The sequence below is a fragment of the Cyprinus carpio genome, chromosome B19 (assembly GCF_018340385.1).
Source record: "Cyprinus carpio isolate SPL01 chromosome B19, ASM1834038v1, whole genome shotgun sequence".
In the NCBI taxonomy this organism is placed as follows: domain Eukaryota; kingdom Metazoa; phylum Chordata; class Actinopteri; order Cypriniformes; family Cyprinidae; genus Cyprinus; species Cyprinus carpio.
The window spans coordinates 1,201,664-1,226,094 of record NC_056615.1 but is presented as its reverse complement, the minus strand read 5'-3'; the positions used below and the strand labels follow the sequence as shown (position 1 = coordinate 1,226,094).

At 38.4% G+C, this 24,431-nt stretch overlaps 2 protein-coding genes across 2 annotated transcripts in view; one reads left to right on the top strand and one right to left on the bottom strand.

Annotated features, from left to right (window-relative positions):
• LOC109070402 (SH3 and cysteine-rich domain-containing protein 2-like) overlaps nucleotides 1-17,715 on the bottom strand; it is an 85,483-nt gene extending 67,768 nt beyond the window's left edge. Inside the window, exons 1-5 of the mRNA XM_042745498.1 lie at nucleotides 17,452-17,715; nucleotides 17,189-17,273; nucleotides 13,118-13,418; nucleotides 11,852-11,946; nucleotides 10,795-10,867 (exon numbers count right to left, since the gene is read on the bottom strand). Coding sequence (XP_042601432.1) covers nucleotides 10,795-10,867; nucleotides 11,852-11,946; nucleotides 13,118-13,418; nucleotides 17,189-17,251 — 532 coding nt within the window. The 5' untranslated portion in view covers nucleotides 17,252-17,273; nucleotides 17,452-17,715. The remainder of the gene's footprint in view (nucleotides 1-10,794; nucleotides 10,868-11,851; nucleotides 11,947-13,117; nucleotides 13,419-17,188; nucleotides 17,274-17,451) is intronic.
• A 3,297-nt stretch (nucleotides 17,716-21,012) lies between these two features.
• LOC109070420 (carnitine O-acetyltransferase-like) overlaps nucleotides 21,013-24,431 on the top strand; it is a 28,066-nt gene continuing 24,647 nt past the window's right edge. The window contains exons 1-5 of the mRNA XM_042744731.1: nucleotides 21,013-21,372; nucleotides 21,563-21,781; nucleotides 23,462-23,574; nucleotides 23,753-23,812; nucleotides 24,058-24,223. Coding sequence (XP_042600665.1) covers nucleotides 21,322-21,372; nucleotides 21,563-21,781; nucleotides 23,462-23,574; nucleotides 23,753-23,812; nucleotides 24,058-24,223 — 609 coding nt within the window. The 5' untranslated portion in view covers nucleotides 21,013-21,321. The remainder of the gene's footprint in view (nucleotides 21,373-21,562; nucleotides 21,782-23,461; nucleotides 23,575-23,752; nucleotides 23,813-24,057; nucleotides 24,224-24,431) is intronic.

The following is a 24,431-nucleotide window of genomic DNA, read 5'->3' as shown; positions in this document are numbered from 1 at the left end:
GGCTGTTCCCAGAGTGCTGTATCAAGGCACCTCAGTGGGAAGTCTGTGGGAAGGAAAAAATGTGGCAAAAAACGCTGCACAACGAGAAGAGGTGACCGGACCCTGAGGAAGATTATGGAGAAGGACTGATTCCAGACCTTGGGGGACCTGCGGAAGCAGTGGACTGAGTCTGGAGTAGAAACATCCAGAGCCACCGTGCACAGGCGTGTGCTTTTGAACCAGAAACAGCGGCAGAAGCGCCTGACCTGGGCTACAGAGAAGCAGCACTGGACTGTTGCTCAGTGGTCCAAAGTACTTTTTTCGGATGAAAGCAAATTTTGCATGTCATTCGGAAATCAAGGTGCCAGAGTCTGGAGGAAGACTGGGGAGAAGGAAATGCCAAAATGCCTGAAGTCCAGTGTCAAGTACCCACAGTCAGTGATGGTCTGGGGTGCCATGTCAGCTGCTGGTATTGGTCCACTGTGTTTTATCAAGGGCAGGGTCAATGCAGCTAGCTATCAGGAGATTTTGGAGCACTTCATGCTTCCATCTGCTGAAAAGCTTTATGGAGATGAAGATTTCGTTTTTCAGCACGACCTGGCACCTGCTCACAGTGCCAAAACCACTGGTAAATGGTTTACTGACCATGGTATTACTGTGCTCAATTGGCCTGCCAACTCTCCTGACCTGAACCCCATAGAGAATCTGTGGGATATTGTGAAGAGAAAGTTGAGAGACGCAAGACCCAACACTCTGGATGAGCTTAAGGCCGCTATCGAAGCATCCTGGGCCTCCATAACACCTCAGCAGTGCCACAGGCTGATTGCCTCCATGCCACGCCGCATTGAAGCAGTCATTTCTGCAAAAGGATTCCCGACCAAGTATTGAGTGCATAACTGAACATAATTATTTGAAGGTTGACTTTTTTTGTATTAAAAACACTTTTCTTTCATTGGTCGGATGAAATATGCTAATTTTTTGAGATGTATGCCAAAATCATCAGTATTAAAACAATAAAAGACCTGAAATATTTTAGTTGGTGTGGCAATGAATCTAAAATATATGAAAGTTTAATTTTTATCATTACATTATGGAAAATAATGAACTTTTATCACAATATGCTAATTTTTTGAGAAGGACCTGTATTGACACTAGAGATGTGCTGCTGCAATTGCTGCAAAAGATGGACATAACATATTAAAAGTAAAATATATATATTTTTTTTTTTCAGATATGTCAGGTGTTCTAACAATTTTAGCCACCACTGTAAGTTCAAGTACATCTTCCAAAGTATACTTCATGCAGTAAGTATGCTAAAATCAACTAATGCTTCTAGTAGTGAAAACTATTGAAAAGGCATGGACAGTTATTTTGGAACCCTATTTTCTTATGCATTTGTAGGAATTTTCCTTTTAGATGGAAAATTTATGGGGGGAGTGTATTTTAATAAAATATGCAATGCGATTTATTAGGTTATTAAACGCCAAAAATAGCATGTCTTAAACCAGACCCTAAATTGGCTGCTGTTGGTAGATTGCGCTGGTCATTATGGAAATGATCCGGCTGCATCTGTGTTAAAGATAATGTGCACAACTTCTAGCCCGCTTTTTAGTTTTTGAAGTATACTGTGAAGTATACTCTCAGTAAACAAATTTAATAGTTTTTATATTGCAATTATACTTGTAAGTTAAGTGAACCTATTATATTTATAGCTTACAATGTATATTATTTCTGCACTTACTATGTGCAGAATACTATGTTCATATTTACTATAGAGTAAGGCACCTATAGGTATTCATGTTTTTGTACTTGAAATACATCTCACTGTTCTGCACATGAAGTAGATTTGCAGTGGACCCCTATGTGTTTATGATTTATGACAATGTTTTATGAATTACATAAAGAGACTTGCTCCTTTTGATTTTTGACTTGATGTTTTGTATTGAGATTTAAAATGATTTATTCTGGTAATGGCTTATAATAGAAGCCAGTGTGAATGAAACATGTTACAATACTCACATACCTTTGTGTGAGAAGAAGAAATATCAATAAAATTTGCTGAATGTTTATATGCTTCTGTGTGTGTTAGAAGCGCTGTGTACAAAAGATCATGTTCAGTTCCACCCATGTACAAACCCGATTCCAAAAAAGTTGGGAAACTGTACAAATTGTGAGTAAAAAAGGAACCGAATAATTTACAAATCTCATAAACTTATATTTTATTCACAATAGAATATAGATAACATATCAAATGTTGAAAGTGAGACATTTTGAAATGTCATGCCAAATATTGGCTCATTTTGGATTTCATGAGAGCTACACATTCCAAAAAAGTTGGGACAGGTAGCAATAAGAGGCCGGAAAAGTTAAATGTACATATAAGGAACAGCTGGAGGACCAATTTGCAACTTATTAGGTCAATTGGCAACATGATTGAGTATAAAAAGAGCCTCTCAGTGTGGCAGTGTCTCTCAAAAGTCAAGATGGGCAGAAGATCACCAATTCCCCCAATGCCGCGGCAAAACAATAGTGGAGCAATATCAGAATGGAGTTTCTCTGAGAAAAATTGCAAAGAGTTTGAAGTTATCATCATCTACAGTGCATAATATCATCCAAAGATTCAGAGAATCCGGAACAATCTCTGTGCGTAAGGGTCAAGGCCAGTAAACAATACTGGATGCGCATGATCTTCGGGCCCTTAGACGGGACACTGCATCACATACAGGAATGCTACTGTAATGGAAATCACAACATGGGCTCAGGAATACTTCCTGAAAAAATTGTCGGTGAACACAATCCACCGTGCCATTCGCCGTTGCTGTCTAAAACTCTATAGGTCAAAAAAGAAGCCATATCTAAACGTGATCCAGAAGCGCAGGCGTTTTCTCTGGGCCAAGGCTCATTTAAAATGGACTGTGGCAAAGTGGAAAACTGTTCTGTGGTCAGACGAATCAAAATTTGAAGTTCTTTTTGGAAAACTGGGACACCATGTCATCCAGACTAAAGAGGACAAGGGCAACCCATGTTGTTATCAGCGCTCAGTTCAGAAGCCTGCATCTCTGATGGTATGGGGTTGCATGAGTGTGTGTGTGGCATGGGCAGCTTACACATCTGGAAAGGCACCATCAATGTTGAAAGGTATATCCAAGTTCTAGAACAACATATGCTCCCATCCAGATGTCGTCTCTATCAGGGAAGACCTTGCATTTTCAAACACGACAATGCCAGACCACATACTGCATCAATTACAACATCATGGCTGCGTAGAAGAAGGATCCGGGTACTGAAATGGCCAGCCTACAGTCCAGATCTTTCACCCATAGAAAACATTTTGTGCATCATAAAGAGGAAGATGCGACAAAGAAGACCTAAGACAGTTGGGCAACTAGAAGCCTGTATTAGACAAGAATGGGACAACATTCCTATTCCTAAACTTGAGCAACTTGTCTCCTCAGTCCCCAGATGTTTGCAGACTGTTATAAAAAGAAGAGGGGATGCCACACAGTGTCCCAACTTTTTTGAGATGTGTTGATGCCATGAAATTTAAAATCAACTTATTTTTCCCTTAAAATTATACATTTTCTCAGTTTAAACATTTGATATGTCATCTATGTTGTATTCTGAATAAAATATTGAAATTTGAAACTTCCACATCATTGCATTCTGTTTTTATTCACAATTTGTACAGTGTCCCAACTTTTTGGGAATCGGGTTTGTGCTAAGGGGATTGGACAAAATAATGTGAAAACCTGGAAAACAGGCAATATTTCATTAAGATTATTAAAAGTTGTTTCACCACCATTTGCCTTTAAAAAAAATAAGTTATTTTGAAGGATGTTTGTAATCAAACAGTCGATGGTAACCACTGACTTACATATTATGGAAAAAGAAGAAAAAATACTATGAAAGTCAATGGCTACAGTCACATGCCTGGTTATTAAAACATCTTCTTTTGTGGTCAACAGAAGAAAGAAAATCATATATGTTTAGAACAACTTGATGGTAAGTAAATGATGGCAGAATTTTCATTTTTGGGTGAACTATCCCTTTTATGCAGCTTTACTATCTTAGAATAGATTTATACAACTTTGAATAGTCTCCAATGGAATATCTTCTATCAGAACATCTGCAAATTGCTTCACCGATGTTGAAAGAGGACATTGCCAACTTACTCTTCTCTCTAAACCTGTCCACAGTGGTTTGATAATATTCAAGTCAGATGATTTTTTTGGCCAGGACAGATGCTGAAGTTCATCTTTGTGTTCCAATTGTTCAGGCTTTATGACTATGACACCATATTTTTCACATTTTGTCATTGGATGTTTGTGAGAAAAGTTTTAGCAATTGTAGATCTTTTATGGATGCCGTAACTTTGCTTCAGTAGTACTTTGTTGTTTGGACACAGTCCTTCTTAGTTGTACTTCTTGTTGTATTGCGTGGCAATCAGGCTGGGTGAAAAGGAGTTGCTGGTCCTGCCAAAAGGAAAGACTGACCTAGTGATGACACTAGCCCACTACCATTCCATGGCTGGACATCTAGCAGCAGAAAAAAACCCTCCAACATCTTCGGGATAGGTTTCACTGGCCAGGTATGAACATGGATGTTCGTCACTTCTGCCAAGCCTGCAAAGTTTGTCAGAGAACCGCCCCAAAGAAACCAGTTCCGGCCCCCCTAATACCACTTCCGGTCATCAAGGTCCAATTTACCTGTATTGGCATGGACTTGATAGGGCTGCTGCTTAAATCTGAATGGGGACATGAACATGTTTTAGTCATTGTGGACTATGCCACCGGGGAGCCATTCTCTTTGGCGAGCAACCTCAGCAGCCATAGCTCAGAAGCTATTTTTGCTGTGTAGCTATGTTGAGATCCCTACAGAGATACTCATAGACCAGGACATGCCTTTTGTCTCCCTGGTCTTGGCTGATCTATGCAGTCTGTTGAAGGTTAAGCATCTCCGAACTTCTGTCTACCACCCCCAGACTGACGGGGTTGTCTAGTATTTTAACAAAACCTTGAAACAGATGCTAAAGAGGGTCATTGCCAAGGATGAGCATGACTGGGACTGGATGCTGCCTTATGTGCTGTTTGGGATCAGAGAGGTACCTCAAGCTTCTACAGAGTTTACCCCTTTTGAACTCTTGTTTGTCCGTCAGCCCAGGGGACTCCTAGATGTAGCTCCCTCATTGAGCATGTAAGTTAAATGAAATCTCGCAGTTCGACAGCTACCCCATGCCCTGAGTGGATGAGCTCATCGAGAGGCTGGGAAGGGCAGGTTACATCTCCACGTTAGACCTCACCAAGGGTTACTGGCAGGTCCCCTTGGGGCCTCGGGACAAGCAGAAAACAGCATTCAGCACCCCTAGTGGCCACTGGCAGTACTGGGTTCTTCCTTTTGGCCTGCATGGGGCTCCAGCCACCTTCCAAAGGCTCATGGATGTTGTGCTGCGGCCCCACCAGGAGTATGCCACAGCCTATCTCGATAATGTTGTGGTCCACTCTGAGAAATGGTAGGACCATTTAACCAGGTTACCGGAAGTGCTGTCTATGGAAAGTCGGGCTGGACTAACTGTTAATCCCCACAAGTGCCATCTGGGACTTGATAAAGCACGCTACCTGGGCTACCGCATAGGCAGAGGTCTTATCCTTCCTCAGAATGAGAAAGTGACACCCATACAGGACTGTTTCCGGTGAACCACAAAGAAGAAGGTATGGGCTTTCCTGGGTTTAGCGGGCTACCATCGATGTCTCATTTCAGACTTCTCCTCTCTGGCTTGCCCTCTTACAGACCTGACAAAAAAAGGCTGACTAATCAAAATACAGTGGAGTTCTGAGGCCGAAGAGGCATTCCAGGCTCTAAAGACTGCCCTTTCATTGTCCCCAGTTCTACATGCCCCTGACTTTTCTCAGTCATTTACCCTCCAGAGAGACGCCTCAGACACTGGCCTAAGAGCAGTTCTGTCGCAAACCATCCAGGGAGAAGAACATCCGGTGACATACATTAGTAGGAAGCTCACTCCACCGGAAACCTGGTATGCTGTGGTTGAGAAGAAAGCTCTTGCTATAAAGTGGGCGGTCCTGGAGTTATGCTATAACCTCTTGGGAAGATCCTTCACCCTGGTGACAGACCATGCTCCAGTGGATGGCCAAAGCAAAGGACACCAACGCCAGAGTCACCAGGTGGTTCTTTGCCCTTCAGGATTTCGATTTTGTGGTGAAACATCGGTTGAAACATCATTATATATCACACCTGGTAACACATACAAACCAGCTGAGGAGCAATCACCAGGCCCAGCTGATGGCACTCAATCAGTCAATCATCATTCAATCTCCTAGAGAAGGATTTAAACCTCACTGGAAACAGAAGGGGGGATTCTTCTCTAGACTGAAAGCTAACACTTGTGCTTTTGTTTCTTTGCCAGAGAGTGACTGAAAGGAGTTTGCTGTTTTGGATCCTCCACAGGCAGATCGCTGCATATACTGATTCCTGCCTTTTCAAAAGACTTTCACCCACTCTCACCTGGACCACAAACACTCTTTCACTGGGGAACATCCATAAGGAGCACTACTTCACTGAATGCAGAATGGAGGAGTAAAGTCAAGTTCCCCGGGCTGGTTTCAAAAAACCAAAACTGTAATGCAAATTGGCAGAGGATGCTGAATGAATGAATGAATAAATGAATTTATTTATTTATTTATTTAGTTAGTTAGTTATTTATAAAGTAACTGACAATATATGCCAATGTGTGTTTACTGTAAATTCAGTTGTTTGGTCTTTGAATTTTTCTCTTGTTGTGCTTTTCATTTATTGTAAGATCTCTTTAAAGTAGTGTAATGACAGTAAACTTTTCTTAAAGTGTATTGCTGTATTTTCCTGTATCTGCACCCCTCTATTTATGTTGTATACTGTAACAGTCATCGACTAGCAAAATATTTTCCAAAACAAGGTTTTTGTTACCGTGTTTTAAATTGATCTCACTAGTGTTCTCTAGGCAGTGAAGTGGTGTGTGCATTTGGCAGGTTTGAGTGTCATCTGAGGCCAAAGTTTGAGTCAAAAGAGAACAATTTTGACTAAAGAGAACATTTTTGACTAAATCATTTGATTTTGACCTGGATGGTTGAAGTTTGCACAAGTTGGTGTCAACCCTGTGTTCCTGTGTCTTGTGTTTTGCTCCCCATGTGCTCCACAGTGTTTGTGTCCATTGATTTCAGGTCTTTTTCATCAATACCCTCGTTTAGTTCTAGTTATTTTAGCCCTGGATTTCCCTGTGTCCTGTGTCCAGTCTTATACGTCTAACCCCTGTGCTACGTGCGTGTTCCTGCCCTTTTAAGTCTTTTTGAGGATTAATAAAGATTGTTCCCTGTGTTTATCTACATCGTCTCCGCACTCATCGTTCCTACACAGTAGGCAGACCATGACAGAACCTTACTGGACCTTAAAACAGTAAGTGGTGTCCCTTCTCCCCAAGCCTGCTGGCCGTTCCATCATCAAGTCCACCTGCCGGTTCACTTCCAAGCCCTCAGCTCACAGCAGCTGTCTCCCTCACCTCACACCAAAAAAAGGATTATGAGGAGAAAAAGACTGTTTGCTCCAGCCCCTGAATCCGCTCCAGTGTCAGCTCCAGCCCCTGACTTTGCTCCAGTGTCGGTTTCAGCCCCTGAGATCGCTCCAGTATCGGCTATAGCCCCTGAATTTGCTCCAGTGTCGGCTCCAGCCCGAGTCTGCTCCAGTGTCAGTTTCAGCCCCTGAGTCTGCTCCAGGGTCGGCTCCAGCCCCTGAGTCCACTTCAGTGTTGGCTCCAGCCCCTGAGTTGGCTCCAGTGTCGGCTCCATCCCCTGAGCCTGCTACAGTGTCGGCTCCAGCAACTGAGTCCGCTCCAAAAAGGGCTCCAGTTCCCAAGTCCAGGTCAAAGAAGGCTCCACTTCCCAAGTAAAACCCAGAGAAGAACTCTGTTCCCAAGTTAAGCCCAGAGAGGGCTCCTGCTCCCAAGTTAAGCCTAGAGAGGGCTCCTTTTCCCAAGTTAAGCCCAGAGAGGGCTCCTGTTCGCATGTCCAGTCTAGAGAGGGATCCTGTTCCCAAGTTAAGCCCAGGGAGGGCCACTGTTCCCACATCTGGCCCACAGAGGGCCTCAGAACCTGAAATGTCCCCCAAGGAATTTTTTGGGGGGTCTATAGTGCTCCGGCCATAAGAGGTCGGGCTGAGTGACGAGACCAAGGCCACGGTGGCCACTCCGCCATGGCCCTCCGAACTGCCTACTCCGCTATGGCCCTCTGAGTTTCCTGCTCCGCCATGGCCCCCTGAACTGCCTGCTCCGCCGTGGCTCCCGTCTGCCTGCTCCGCCATGGCCCCCTGGACTGCCTGATCCACCATGGGTCCCGGAACATCACCAATGTATGCCTGTCTGTAGAGGCCTCCAGAGCACCCACCCACCCTCCCTGTTGGAAGTTATGTGGCACATGGATGCGCCTTCCGGGAGGGGGAGGTAATGTCAGCCCTGTGTTCCTGTGTCTTCTGTTTTGCTCCCCATGTTGGTGTGTAGTTTTGAGATTCTGTTTATAGTTGTGAGCAAATGGTGAATTGTTTCATGAATTAAATTTTAGCAATCAAGAAAAACTGTAATCCCTACAATATAGTGTTGAAATCATTTTGTCCAACACCTGTATTCACTACACGCCAAATCTGATGTATAATTCATAAGATGTAAATCATACTAAGATGTGTGAAAAATAAATAATTTAACTGGCTACTCTATCAAAAAAGAATAGAATACTTAATATTTTTCTTTAGTATATCCCAATTAAAATATTAAGTACCCACCTCATTTTGCAACGCAGAAGCTATTTTTAGATTTTAAATTTATTAATCATCATAGGTAAATAACTATAAGAATGACAAAGTGTGGTAAATGGAAAAACCATTTGAGCTGCAAACCAGTGTGCTTATGATTACAATAATATATTTAAAAAATAATATCACAACAAATACCAGTTTTGGACTGTTTTTGTACAACTAAAATAACTGGAAGCAGATGACTTATTATCACCTGCCCCAAAAACACTCCCCCAAAAGACATTTTGTATACTTGTCAGTATAAGCCAAGTATAATATATCCATTTAAATACAACTTTGTCACTTATATATATCTGATATATATCTAAAAAAGTAAACTAAAAACATTCTCCCTTAATTTTAGCTTAAAGAAGTATACTAACAACACATTTGTGACCCTGGACCACAAAACCGGTCTTAAAGGAGCTGTATGTAAGAAATCTATTTCAATTAATCATAAAATGGCCCTGATGTGTCGCTAGACATTAAGAAATCATGTTCATTTCAAATACTCATATCACTGACAACAGTAGTCCGGCCAATATTGTCATTTAAAAAGTGGGGACTTGCAGCCCTCAACTGATGTTGATATTTTTGTGTTTTGGCCTGACGCGCCTATCCACCTATCCACCAGTACGAAGTCAGTAGTATGTTGCCATTTGCTGTAACCTGCCCTAACTCCAGTCGGATAAAAATTTGTTACTAAATCAAAAAGACCTCGTTATAATTCAGAAATTCGTCGTGACAAAGTCCGAAATAAAACCAGAATTTGTATTGGAGAAGAATTTGAACACAGACGCCAACGTTGCTCATTTTCTCCTGGACAGGTAAGATTCTTCTATGCGTGGCTAACTTGTACTTGATGTCAATGGACATTTCATGTATTCATGACAGTCGAACAAAGTTATGCATGTTTGGCAAAGTAACATAACGTTAGCTCACATGGACGTATGCTAACATTAGCGATGCATTACAGAAGCCCATTTCTCTGTCATTATGCTGAGACGCTGAGGAAAACAACATTAGCACGCCCATTTAGCAATTTGAAACGTAATTGAGACAGTAGCCTAGACTAAAACCGTTCTGTCTGTCACATAAATCTTTACGATTATACTGTCACATACGAGCATAAATCTTTACGATTATACTGTCACATACGAGCATACATCTTTACGATTAAATTTAACTAATGACAATTAGTAAATTTTTTAAATACATAATTACTTATCAAAATATCTCTCATGAAGCATAAAAAATTAACAGAAAAAAAAACTTACTGTGTACGTCTGTTCGTCACTTGCCATTGGAAGCAGCTCATCTGGCAACCTCGAGTCAGGGGGTAGGGGGAGGGGATACACCGATCTACAGTATTTTTATAGTGATTGCAATACCAGTTTAGGCCACAATCCTACATACGGCTCCTTTAAGTCGCTTGGGTATATTTTTAGCAATAGCCTAAAAAACATTGTACGTGTCAAAATTATTGATTTTTCTTTAATGCCAAAAATCATTAGGATATAAAATAAAGATCATGTTCCATGAAGATATTTTGTAAAATTCCTACCGTAAATATATATAAAAAATTAATTTTTGATTGGTAATATGCATTGCTAAGAACTTAATTTAGACAACTGTAAAGGCGAGTATTTAGATTTTTTTGCAACCTCAGATTCCAGATTTTCAAATAGTTGTATCTTGGCCAAGTATTGTCCTATCCTAACAACCAAACATCAATGGAAAGCTTATTTATTTAGCTTTCAGATCATGTATAAAACCCTTATGACTGGTTTTGTGGTCCAGGGACACATTTCAATAAATCTTTTTTTTTAAGCGCCGCAAATACCATCTCCCACACCTTCACCTAAATCCCAATTTAACCCTTGATGGTAAGTAGAATATATATTAAACACAACTGATCATTGCATTAATAATCATGCTATTTTATTCTTTACACATTAAATCAGGTTTTCACTCATACACACATACCCTGTGTCTTTACAGCATATAACTGATCATTGGTCAGTACAGGTGTGCTTAAGTTTCTCTTGAACATCCCAGATGAAGAAAGAGAGAAAGAGAAATACACAAAAGAGAAATAATTAATTTTTGTTTTACATTTTCTTCTATTTAATATCTCAATAGTTAATGATTTTATTACTAATAATATTTGAATATTATTAAATATGTGCACAATTACTGACAGATTTACCAGGATGGGCAGATGTAAAGATCTGCCTATATATAATATAATCCCTGCTGTTTCCTGTGTTTGTGATGGTTTTATTGGTGTACTCAGTTTTCTTCATTGTTTCCTGGGTTTCTGTTTCTTGTATTGTTGTTTTTATCTGAAATAAAATTACTGTTTTGATACTACTCTCCCTTGTCTAATATTTCAACAAATCCATCCCTGATCTGAGTCCCTCACAATTTTCAAGTAGCATGTCTCTGGTGAATGCCTGACTGTGAATGCACAATTCTAATAATGCATCACCTTATAAAACTGAAACTCCTACTATTGTCTCATGATGCCCTACTTTAATCTCTGTCCTACCGTAGCTCATACTTTTTATGAGCAATTCTGGAACTTTGAATTGTGGCACTTAATCAATCAGGAGCTTCCACCAGAGATTTAGGCCCATCATTGATTGATGTGTTAAATTTTGAAGGCTGCTATTGCAACTGGACTGAATGAGCTCAAGCTTATGTTTTGGCTGGGGCTAGACAAATCCATAAGGAAGACTACTGTGAGCTAGCCAGATTTCATTCTATGGAGTTCAGTGGTCATGGCCCTTCTCTAGAATCTTCTCTAGCCCATGGAGTCGCCTTAGCCATCTGCTCACCCTGTCATGGCCAGGAGTGCCATCTCTGTGCTCCCTGGGTTTTCTGTCACAAGCCAGGACCAACCAAGCAAATTCTATTTATTTATTTAAATACTTGTTTGTTTGTTTGTTTGCTAGTTATTTGTAGTACCACACAACTGACAATAGAGCAGTAGAAAAGGGGAACTTTATTGCAGATATGAACTAGCACAAGTCAAACGTACCTTTCCTTGGCATGGTTTCTCTGTAAATTCAGAGACACACCAAAGATGAGCTCCCATCTTACATGTTCTACAGCGCAGTCCCTGTTTAGAGTTACCTAAAAGACATGGGAAAGAGACTCATGTGCTTTAGAATTTAAAAGGGTTATTACCTTTTTGTTTTAATATGTTCCTTGAGGTTCATACATAATGTTAGTAAATATTGCATGTTCCACACTCAGATTTGTTTGTTATTGCATCATTCTCCTTGTCACCTAACTGCTGGGCAGGCAATGGAAATGGTAAGTAGCTGTTGATGTGTTGTGGTAGAGATGATCAGGTGAAAATGTCTACTACAGTGTGATATCAAAAAAAAAAAAAAAAAAAAATTGTTTTGGAAGCTTGGTTTAAACAAATGTTTTTTTTGTTTTGTTTTGTTTTGTTTGTTTTTTGTGAGGTCTGAAACTCTCAACCCTATATTACCTATACTACTAGAAAAGTAAAGACCAGTCACTTTCCTCTTGTTCACAGTGAAAATACTTGGACAAATAGTTTTTAATCAGGTCTCTTTGGCCTTTCACTGCTCAGGTCATTCATTGCAGTAGACCGCTCTGAAACCCTCAGTAGATCCCCACATCTACACTGGGTATCATGGAAATAAGAATGAATTTTACTTCGATGTTAGATCCTTCAGAATATCTTGGAGAGGATAAGTGTCCATTCTGGAAGTGCTTCAGTACTTAGGTGTTGGACCTTTTTTCTTTTTATATAAAAAATATTACTGGGACCTATCATATAGGTACACAGATCTACTTTCTCATTCCAGCATGAAAATTATCCCACAATGACTGCACAGAACTCATCTTTACTGGAAGGTATCTCAGCCAGGGTGACCGATAACCACCCACTCAATCTAGTCATTCCAAACAGTCCAGCTATTCAATACATCATAGTCCCTCACTAAAACTGAAACTCCTACTATTGTCACATGTTGTCTTACTTTATTCTGTCCTACTGTAGCTCATACTTTTTATGAGCAATTCTAGAGCTTTGAATTGTGGCACTTCTCCTGTTACTTTCTTTAGTATGAATCACTTGTAGTGTTTCATATTTTTAAGCTGCTTTGGATAAAAGCTTCTACTAAATGAACAAAAATGAACAATAAACAATGTAAATGAGAACCTTAAAGAGAAGGCAAAGGAAAGGCGAGAGGAAATGCCAAGTCTGGCAATAGTTGCTAAAAAGAGGACAGAAGTGCAAAAATAGAAAGAGTTTTTATTCCCTGCTTACCTGCAATAATGAGCTTGCACAGACTGCAGCTGGTGGGTCGACGGAACACATGCTCGAGGAAGGAGTGTGTTTGTGCTGGTCGCGGCTGCACACAAAATGGAGCAGGTCTAGAGCTGATGCTGGGGGAAGGCAAAACAGCACTGCTGTTACCAGGTGCAGGCCCCGTAAACAGGCGCGGGGAAGAAGGCAGGACACCAGAGAGGAGCTCTTTTGGTAGGTAAGCATCGCTCTGAGAACGCTGGAAGAAGTTCTCCACACTTTTACTCCGCATAAATGTGAGCGAGCGTTTCAGACGCAGCAGCTACATATTAGAAAGAGAGAGAGAAAGATCAACAGATAGAATTATTAAACCAACACTTTTAAAGAGAAGTAATGTCTTGATAATTAAATGAGTTACATAACCCATTGAATCATTCCCAGACTTAATTCAGGAACACTTGTGAGAGAACTGTCAGGAGACATGTCTTTGCACAGAGGACAATGGTGCAAGTAACACAAAAATTCAAAAACAATGGACTTGTGACAAGGACCCTGAAATAATCAGGCCTTAACCTTAAACTTTAATTTTGTGATGTTTTTTTTCTTTTTCCATTTGTTTGGGTTTTTTTTGTTTATCTCACAGATGCAGCTTACAGAAGTGACATGCATGGTTGTTGTCCACAACGAAACTGCTTTTTATGTAGCAAAAGCACAAGAAACTAATTCATTCTTTTTTAAGACCCATGTTTACAAAATACAGACTGCTGGGAATCCATACTCTCGTCTCATGAGATCAAATCATTCATTTCAGATCTAACTGATGTTGCTAGAGGAGGTGTTCAGTGAGAAGTGCCAGCTTCCCACATTTAAGTTCAGTGGTAGTAAAGCTCTCATATAGGGATGAAACCACAGGAACCAGGTGAGTCCTCTGCACAATCTGACTTTGCTGCAGCCTGGAATTGAACTGCTGGTTTCGTCTGGTCAGAGGAGAACTGGCCCCCCGACTGAGCCTGGTTTCTCCCAAGGTTTTTTTCTCCATTCTGTCACCGATGGAGTTTTGGTTCCTTGCAGCTGTCGCCTCTGGCTTGCTTAGTTGGGGACACTTCATTTACAGCGATATCTTCAACTTGATTGCACAGATACTATTTGAACTGAACTGAGCTGGATGATGACATCACTGAATTCAATGATGAACTTTACTGTAACTGAGGCTACGTTCACACTGTCAATTTCTGGGATTGACACCCGCATTTACAGTTGTGAGTCTCGAAAGGTTCCGTTCACACAGGAGCTTACAGTAGCATGTCAAATACTGTCTGTATGAACGTGCAACATGTGTCAAGCCTGTATTCCTTATCAGTAACTATAGCAACAGTGACTGAAGTAATATGAAAGATGGCAATGTCCATAATACTGAAAGTTTCATCACTTCTGGCATGACAAGAGTCCATTCGAGCCACGAGTTCTTCCATCAAATCTTCGCTTACCAACAACAACTTTTATTTGGGTAGAGAGCGGCGCATATTTAAGTCACGTGCAGAACAATAAACTTATGGGAGCACCTCCAGTGGAAAACCGACTGGATCTAAAGACACGCAGCTAATTCCTCTGTCACTGTAAATTACAGAAACCACACATGAAAACATGTAACACACTGTCATTGCCTGGAGTGCCATCTTTGGCTCCCTGGGTTCTCTGTCACAAGCCAGGACCAACCAAGCAAATTCTATTTATTTATTTATTTTCTAGTTATTTGTAGTATCACACAACTGACAATAGTGCAGTAGATAAGGGAAATTTTACTGCAGATATAAACTGGCACAAGTCAAACGTACCTTTCCTTGGCATGGTTTCTCTGTGAATTCTGAGACACACCAAAGATGAGCTCCCATCTTACATGTTCTAAAGTTACCAAAACCACACATGAAAACATGTAACACACGGTAGATGCATGTTTGTGCAGAGCAGCTCTCTCTCGCACTGTATGATGTTACAGCGTGTGTTTTCCGAGAATGCGGTTGTGAGCCCTGAACATTTGCAGGTGTTAGTTTGGTTACAGTATGCGGTTATAACACCCGTAAATAACCGAACTGTGTGTGAACAGTTGAATTAATGATCAGGGGTAGTAATATGCATGCTAATAATCAAGTAGATAGTATAGATACTCAAATAAAAAATATCCATATTAAGGTGTTTTTATTTACCAGTGATTTTGTTTATTTAACAAAAAATAATGCATACAATATGCCTTAAATTGGACGAATAATATATGTTATCAAATAATTGTGTGGGAGGGATTTTCCTGCTCATCTGAACACAAGCAAATGTTGCAAGGCAGGATCAATCAGTTACAAAGAGCATTCACTCACTTCTGACAGTGCATTTAAATAGAGCTGCATTTCCCAAGAGTAGCCTATAATAAGAAAGCATTTATGTTTTTGGGAACGGCAGCCCAGAACAATGCAGAAAAAATATATTTGAGTTATTTCACAATAAACATATTGAAATTGTACCCTAGTTTGTAGAGTACATTTATTTAAATTTGAATGTTAAAAGTTCATATTGCTCATGTTATATTATGTATTGTTAATATAAATCAAACACTCTCCGAATAAAAAGGTTGCATTTTATGCATGCAACACTCTATTACTGGCAGTCCCTTATGACAATGAACCATGGTAAAGTGACCATAGTTTAACTATAGTATTTGTAGATTTCCATGGTTACCACTACAGTAAACATATTTTAACCATGTGTAAACAAAAATATAACCTAATAAGTTGCAATTAAGGCGTATTGAATGTTAAAAGTAGGTATTATTACCCATTGTACTCTTAGTAATTTAATAATTTAATACATTTCATAATTTAAAAGTTCTGTTTAGAAGTATCGTATATCGGTATCGATATCGATGATACTGGCCATTAAAAATAAAAATAACCTTTATAAAACAAAAAACAAAATAAGTGGTATTGCCCATCCCTAACTAGAATGTTACATGTTTGATGAATTTTACCAAGGGTTTGGCTAATTGGCTTATTTTACAGATAATAATGACATATATGTCTTAGTGTGTATTAAGTATTTAATATATTTCAAATTTGCAATCTTTCCATGAACTATATCACTGATCATTAAGTAAAATGTCTTAAGATTTTTTTTTTTTTAACCAATACACATTATTCTATGAGTTGAGATAATCACTCCTCTCATATATCCATTCTTCTACAAAATCATTAGGAAATCAAAAGTGTAAATGTGGCCTTTTGCATGGTTTTGTGATTCCCCTCGCATATATTTTCTTTAGTTTTCCTAGTACCAAAGTGATTCAATCCCAAATGGTTTCCCCCTAAAGTGTAAATAGGGTCTGGGAAGTTAATTTAGCATTTAATGCTCCCTGCTTTACTAATAGGCCTACTAGCTTACTGCTAATAATTCAACATGAATTAGACCTGATTAGTTTGACTAGTGAAAATTTCAGGCCTATACATATCTATATATATATATATATATATATATATATATATATATATATATATATATAATATCTATGATTTTAGATATCTACACTGTGTCCTCTGACTTTTAATGATTTTTGATTTAAAATATATAATATTATATATATACAGTTGAGAATATTAAATATTTTTAACTATTAACGGAAAAGAGCATCAGAACAAAAATAAAAATATTATAATAATAAACATATTAAAAGTATATTAATCATAGTAGAAAAATACGTAATTAGGCTATGCTTAAAATTCTTGAATTATGCTGACAATTTATTTTAAGATCTCTACAAGTGAAACCATGACTAGTTCTATAGCATTACATATATCATCAGATTAGCCATTGCTTTCAAATGTACGCTAGGTATTTTAGTGAATTGAGCTGTAGGTACTGTAGACACACAGTAAAGTTTAAATAAAGACAGTCTGAATAGGATACATAGGCTATGTTTCTGCGTCTTCTTCGTTAAAAGAAAATAATCATCCTGCTGGAATGAGAGCATAAAGACCAATGTCTTGACTCACTTGAGTGGCAGACGCTTCCCTATTTTCACTAATGTGATTCGGAGTGAATGCGGTTTACCTTCTCCGCGGGAGTTCCGGAGTCTGCGGTCCGCATCTCGCGCTCTGTGCCGCTGCAACTCATCCACGATCCGCGCCCAACACTTCTGCCGAGAGAAAAGCAGGCAGCTGAACCCTCAGCTCAGTGTGTCTCACTTTAAACTTGGTAAGCACCGATGGAAGACATTCATTTAAAATATATCAGTGAAAACGTTACGGGTGCGTTCTGGGCGCATCAGTGCACTGAATGTAATGCAGCTAATGTAAAGACTAAAGTAAACTTACAGTCGCCTTTAAATACATGATCCAGTTTTCTTCAGACCACTCCTACCAGCTATTCTTATACTTTCGGCTGAAGCCATTACCAATCTCTCTGTGATGAGAAATAATTCAGAAAGATATTGATACATTTATATTTCTGTAGGCTAGATCGATAAGACTGGGGCTAAACTGTAACCCCCTAAAAAGCTCTTGGAAAGCAAAAGTCTACCCAGTAACCAGTATCCTGAATTTGGGTGGGACAGATTCTGGGTCGCATCGTAGGCTATATGAGTAACCTATATGTTTTACATTCAGATGACTGAACACATCGTGGCAGAGGTCTAGTGTCCCTGCGTAATTCAGCCCGAGGGTGGCGCTCTAATGATGCAGGTTCTACATACATACTGAAGAATATTATCTTAGAATGCACATCTTAATGTAGTGTGTGTTTGTGTGTGTGTGTTGTGAATGTGGATTGTGTGTGTGTGTAGACAAACATTTGCATACAGAAAAATTATTTAAATAACTTTTTTCATTAAGTCATTTTTTTTTTTTTTTTCCAGATTATGTTTCTGTAAATTTCTTTCTTTTGCAGACAGAAAAATGACAAATGAAGAAAAATACAAATCTCAAATCTCAACACCCAAAAAACACAAAACTAACTCCCACCTTTATTCTACAGAAAAAATAAAAAAATAAAAAAAAGTCATTCCTACCTGGCTTTTTTAGGCTACTGAAAAAATTAAAAAAGAAAGAAAATGCAACATCAGTAAACTGTATTGTTTATTAAAAGTGCATTTTTAGCAAATAACACTTAAGCAAATAACACTGATCATGCACAAATTAATCAAATACATTTATTTTCAGTCGTATTTTTGCTTGACACACAGGCTGAACCCATAATTTTACTGACTGGAGAAGTTATTGTGGCTTACTGTTTTTTTTTTTTTTTTTTTTTTTTTTTTTTTGTTGTTGTTGTTGTTGTTTTTTAGCCTATATAACAAAATATGGGGCATTTTTCTTTTCTTTTTTTTTAAAAAAAAAAGAAAGAAAGAAAGAAACATTACAATATGTCACAATAAACATTAAGGTCTTCATATTGTCTTTGTTTATAGTAAGTAAATATTGACTAGTAAAATGTTTTAACAAAAGCACAGTAAATTCATTTATTCTCTTCCAAAGCCCATATTTATAAAATATAGTCTGCTGGGAATCCATACACTGGTCTCATGAGACCAAATCATTCATTTTGGATCCAAAAGCATCTGAAATGCTATGGCGCTGCTAGAGGAGGAGTACAGTGAGAAGGACTTGGTTCCTCAGTGAAGTTCAGTGATAGTAAAGCTCTCATATAGGGATGAATGAGTGCTGAAGTGTGAGGGAGTGCTGCTTAATCAATGCTGTCATCAATTCACACACCACTGTGTGATGTAATAGAGAACCCTGAAACAGAAGATGCTACCCTCTCTTCATTCCCTGCTTTGTTGGGTGGTTTTTCATCACAATGAATACTGTATACATTCTCCCAAAGTGCAAAAGCTTTTTTTTTCACCCAACCTTAACACTCTTGAGCACTTGTGGGGGATTTTGTAGAGGCAATTAAATAGAGAGTGGATTTAAAGTTATCTTTCAGGAGATAAACAGGATAGATGATGAGACAGTTTGACAAAAACTTGTAAAGAAAGGTCAGAGTTGTAAAATTACAGATGACACATTAAGTACGAGAAACCTGTATGCATGTTTGTTTAATTCAATCAAGGGCATATTCAAACCTTTATTTAAATATATTACTAATTTATTTTTTACTATTTTTTTATTTTTTTGTCACTTTTCACTTTTTCACTTTTTTTTCACTTTGACATTTTTTTCACTTTTTTATTTATTTTACAGGTATTAATGATTTATATTATATTATGTATATCTTTAATATAATAACATCAGTAACAACATATATTTAATTTCAATTTTGCCATCTTTCCATGAACTGTATGATCATTAAGAAAAATAATCTTTTGCATTTGCTCAGAGGGGAGTCTGTATCTCTTTTCTGGTATTAATGTTAGTTTTCAGGTTCTCACACAAACAGGTCATTTAGGTTTACAAGACCTCAAAAAAAATACACTTAAATAAATATTTAATAAAAAAAAAATAAAAAAACTAAAACTAACTTAAATAAGTACTAAAATGACTCAATATATAATAATAAACTGTCAGTGTGACAGTGTCCATTATGTATCACCAAGGACCATAAATAAGCTTAAGTGTTCTCCTGTGTCTTCAATGGCTTGAGGGTAATTAAACTAACAGCTAATTTTATTTATTTAGGTGAACAGTTTCTTTAGCCCTGTTTTCCCATGTTAGCCAATGCCTAACCCAAAACCCTAAATGTGGGAACCCAGGACCCTTTATCATTTGTTCATTATTCACCATAAAAATCATGGTAAAACACAGGGCTTTGGGAACATATGTGACCCTGGAGCACAAAAGCAGTCATAAGTACAGGTATATTTGTAGCAATACAATACAATGTGGGTCAAAACTATCGATTTTTCTTTTATGCCAAAAATCATTTTAGGATATTAAAATATTTAGGATAGTAAAAAAACATGTTCCATGAAGATATTTTGTAAATTTTCTACCAAATATATGTATCAGGGCTGTCAAATGATTAATCACGATTAATCACATCCAAATAATAAAAAGTTTTGTTTACATAATATATGGTATGTGTACAGGGTATATTTATTATGTATATTAAAAATACACACACATAAATAATATATATTTAGAAAATATTTACATGTATACTACATTTATATATTTATATTCTTATATTTTATATTATATATAAAATATATTTATATATAAACAATAACATATTCTTCTTAAATATATACATGCATGTGAAACTTTTATTCTATACATAATAAATATACACAGTATACACACATATATTATGTAAACAAAACTTTTATTTGGGATGTGATTAAATCGTGATTAATCATTTGACAGCCCTAATATGTATCAAAACTTAATTTTGATTAGTAATTATATTGCTGCTAAGAACTTAATTTGAACAACTTTAGATGTGATTTTCTCAATATTTTGAATTTTATTTTTATTATTATTATTTTTTTTTGCACCCTCATATTCCAGATTTTCAAATATTTGTATCTCAGCCAAATATTGCCCTATCTTACAAAACCATACATCAGTTGAAAGATTATTTATTCAGCATTATTCAGATTATGTATAAATATTTAAAATGGACCCTTATGACTGGTTTTGTGGTCCAGGGTCACATTTGTAGGGCATTTCATGTCATTCAATCCTCATTTTGAATTGACAGGAAAGCAAGTTCCCATATCACATTTCATTGTATTTTAATACACTACAAGATGAATAATAATAATAAAAAAGTGTCCTGATGTCTGGAATACTCTGCAGAACCAAGCCCTGCAAGTTTGATTAATTATGATTAATGATTAATGGTCAACTATCTCTTTAAAAAAAATGAACCGCTGAATGGCATTTTTTGGAGGCACTTCTCTTCAGGCTCTGAATAGATTATTTCCTTGTCCTCGTCTAATTGTTATGCGCACATACACGAAATAATACGTCAGTCCACACGAAACAGTGCACACGCGTTTCAGCGTCCACACCCGAAGCGCGTGCTGGAGCTCACGAACTTAAGCCGAACTTTGACGACTGCTAACAGACTGAACACCTCAACTGTCACAATAGCTTACTGCCGTCTTGTTTCGTGCCTTGGAATAACGCGTTATCTTACCGTAATATCACCGATGAAGATTCAGAGTTTCCGTGACGTTCATGTTTGTGCAAGCTTAAGTACTAGTTTGCTACTTCACCGTGAGCAACAGACAGCGTAGAACAATGTTTTTAGAGAGAATACCTCCACGAATAGGCTCTTTATTCATGCTCAGGGTAAGTGTTGTGTAGTACGGTGCACATATTGTACGCGTGCTTTTATGAGTAAGCACATATTCACATTTAAAAGGGATGATTGTTAGAAAAACTTGTCTTTGAGTTGAGGGGTCTTGCATAAGGATATGAGGGAAGTGACTTTGCAGTGTATTTAAAGTAAGAAGCTGAGTTCCTGACTTTGTCCGTCCAGGCCGCGCGGAGGCAGGCCCACTCCTCCTCGGTGCCGCCGCAGCCGGTGCCTCCGCTCCTCCAGACGCTGCAGCGCTACCTGACGGCCCTGGAGCCGCTCCTGCCGCCCGACGAGCTCGAGCACACCCGCAGGATCGTGCAGAAGTTCGGCTGCCCTGGAGGTCTGGGCGAAAAACTGCAACGAGAGCTGATTAAGAGAGCAAAGCACTCGCACAACTGGGTGAGAACAGCACTAACAATATAAAATGTCAATATCATGATTTATTTGTTTAGACTTTAGTACTGTGGTACTTTTTTGTTTTAATTATAAGTGCCATAATAGGCCTAATGGGTGCCTTTCAGTTCTTAAAGGGGTCATGACATGAGAATCAAATTTGCCTTGATCTTTTGGCATAATATAAGAGGTCTTTGTACCATTAAAACATCCTGCAAGTTTAATTGCTTAAAACCTCCTTCTCATTATTAACAAAGCTTTTAGTGGTGTGAATCTTCACTGGTTTTACGATTCAGTTCGATTTCAATTACCATGTCAACGACTGGATTCAATTTGATATCCCGATGCATCACAATTATATCAAATATATATATATTTTTTAAATTCTATATCCAGGCTATTTTTACAAATAATTACAAATTAATAACAAATCAAAACAATTGTCAAGAATTTTACCAATTAAACAAACCTTACAAGCAAAAGTGGTTCTGAACAAAATAATGAAATGCATTTGTCTGTGTTTCACTCCGTCTCGCATAGTGCTCGTGGAAAGTGCTTGAGAAACAGTGTCTCTTCAGTGCTGTGTCAACATCTTTTGACAATCATTCATTTGAGAAAATGAAGCTGAAATTAAATCATCTTTGAGAGCAAGCAGCTTGAGTATTTTGCGTATAGGGAGGATCGGCTCTTAGTCTTATTTCGCTGAATGCAGCTTGAGTATTTTGCGTATAGGGAGGATCGGCTCTTAGTCTTATTTCGCTGAATGCGAGTGTCACATCGTGTCAAAAGAAAATAGAAATGATTAATTACTGCACTATCTTGTCTTAACTTGATACAGTATACAGATGTGCGTTCGCTCTGACACAGTCCACTCACTCCAGTCTGTTGTCAGGACAAATGGAGTGAAAGAATGTTCGCTTTGACGCGTTTGGTTTAAACCGCTCGTTCGCGTCTTTGTACAGATATCAGAAGGGTCCCAGCGGAAGGAACAAGTGGATATTTTATGTTTAATGGCATACCGGATCATGTCAGAGGATTTATTGGAGCATTTTGTCTTGTAAACGAGACACAGTGTGTCATGCAGAGTTCACAAATATTTGTTGAAAGATGAAGCCATACTAGATCTGACTGCAGCTGCATCACAAACCGTAAGTAAATGCGTGATTTCTTTATGCTCAAAACACACATGCATTAGTGAGGGGGCAATGATACGGTTTCCTGCGCAATGATGTTAACCAATCATAACAGTGGCTGATTCATGACACGCCTTAAAGGACCCGCCCCTTAAAACAGCTCATTTTAGAGAGAGGTTCATAATTAACATTATAAGCAAACTTCAAGTTTTTTTGTGCGTGTAAAATAACTTTATTGACATTATAAGCAAACTTCAAGGAGCATATTAAAAATAATAAAAAAAATCCATGTCATGACCCCTTTAAACTGTGCATCTTCATCTTCTTCCCTTGGGTCTTACCTCGTAAAGACGCAAGGATGATGGAATTATAAGAAGAGTATTTGTAAAAGAATGTTTGTCTCTCAAACCTAATGAAGCGCCTTATTTTTGGCATCATAGTTGTGTGCAGCAGTTTTCACTCTGATCGTGCATGTTTATTTCAGGTGCACTAGCAGGCTGGTGTGTTAAGATCAGTCTGGAGTATTTTGTGAGTATGTCTTGACTTTTTGCAGATTTCAGATTGGTGGGTGCAGTGGGCATACCTGGAGTGCAGGCAGCCCTTGGCAGTGCATTCGAACCCTGCCATCTCTTTGCCCAAACGTGACTTCACTGACTGGAGACATAAACAACACAATCTTACAGCCAGATACAACACACTCTTATAGAACTACTGATTTAGAACATACTTAACTTTACCTTCGGATGGTTCAGATAATTGATTGCACAATAAAATCAAAGCATTGAACAAGCTGTTTTATCTGATATGCTCTTTTATCTGCGTATTTATGTCTACATTGTTTCTTGTGCAGGTTTGCATCGAAACTGATTGCAGGAGTGTTGGACTTCAAAGCTCGGGTGGACAGGTCTGGATAGTATTAACACACAGTGGCAGATTTATCCATTTATGTCCAAGCACCTGTGCTAATTTAATGTCTAACCTTTAACTCACGCACGTTTCAGTCAAGCAGTGCCAAACACTGGAACTTAATATCATGATATTATTTCTAAATATATCATACTGTTGCTGTCTGTCGCTCCCTATCTCTCTTTTTCTTTTTTCCTTGATTCCTATCCGCATGTCCTCTCTCTCGTTCTCTTGCTCATCCAGTGGGAAGCTGGCGCCAGAGTACATGCGCGGACAGCCGTTATGTATGGAATTGTTTCCTCAGTTGTTCTCCTCCTGCCGAATCCCAGGCCCCAAACATGACCTTGTGGTTCACTATGGACGTCCACGCCGCGGCCCAGCTCACATTACAGTGGTCAGGAACTACCAGGTAACCGAAATGACCTAGTAAGATGATATGATCAAAACAGATAAAGCCATGATTCTACAACTCCGCAAATTATCATAATGGCAGAACCGATCTGGTAAACTATACAGTTCATATGTGTTTGAGCTCTATTATATTATTATAATATTTTTATATTTACATTTAGTCATTTAGCAGACACTTTTTAATCCAAAGCGATTTACCATTGATT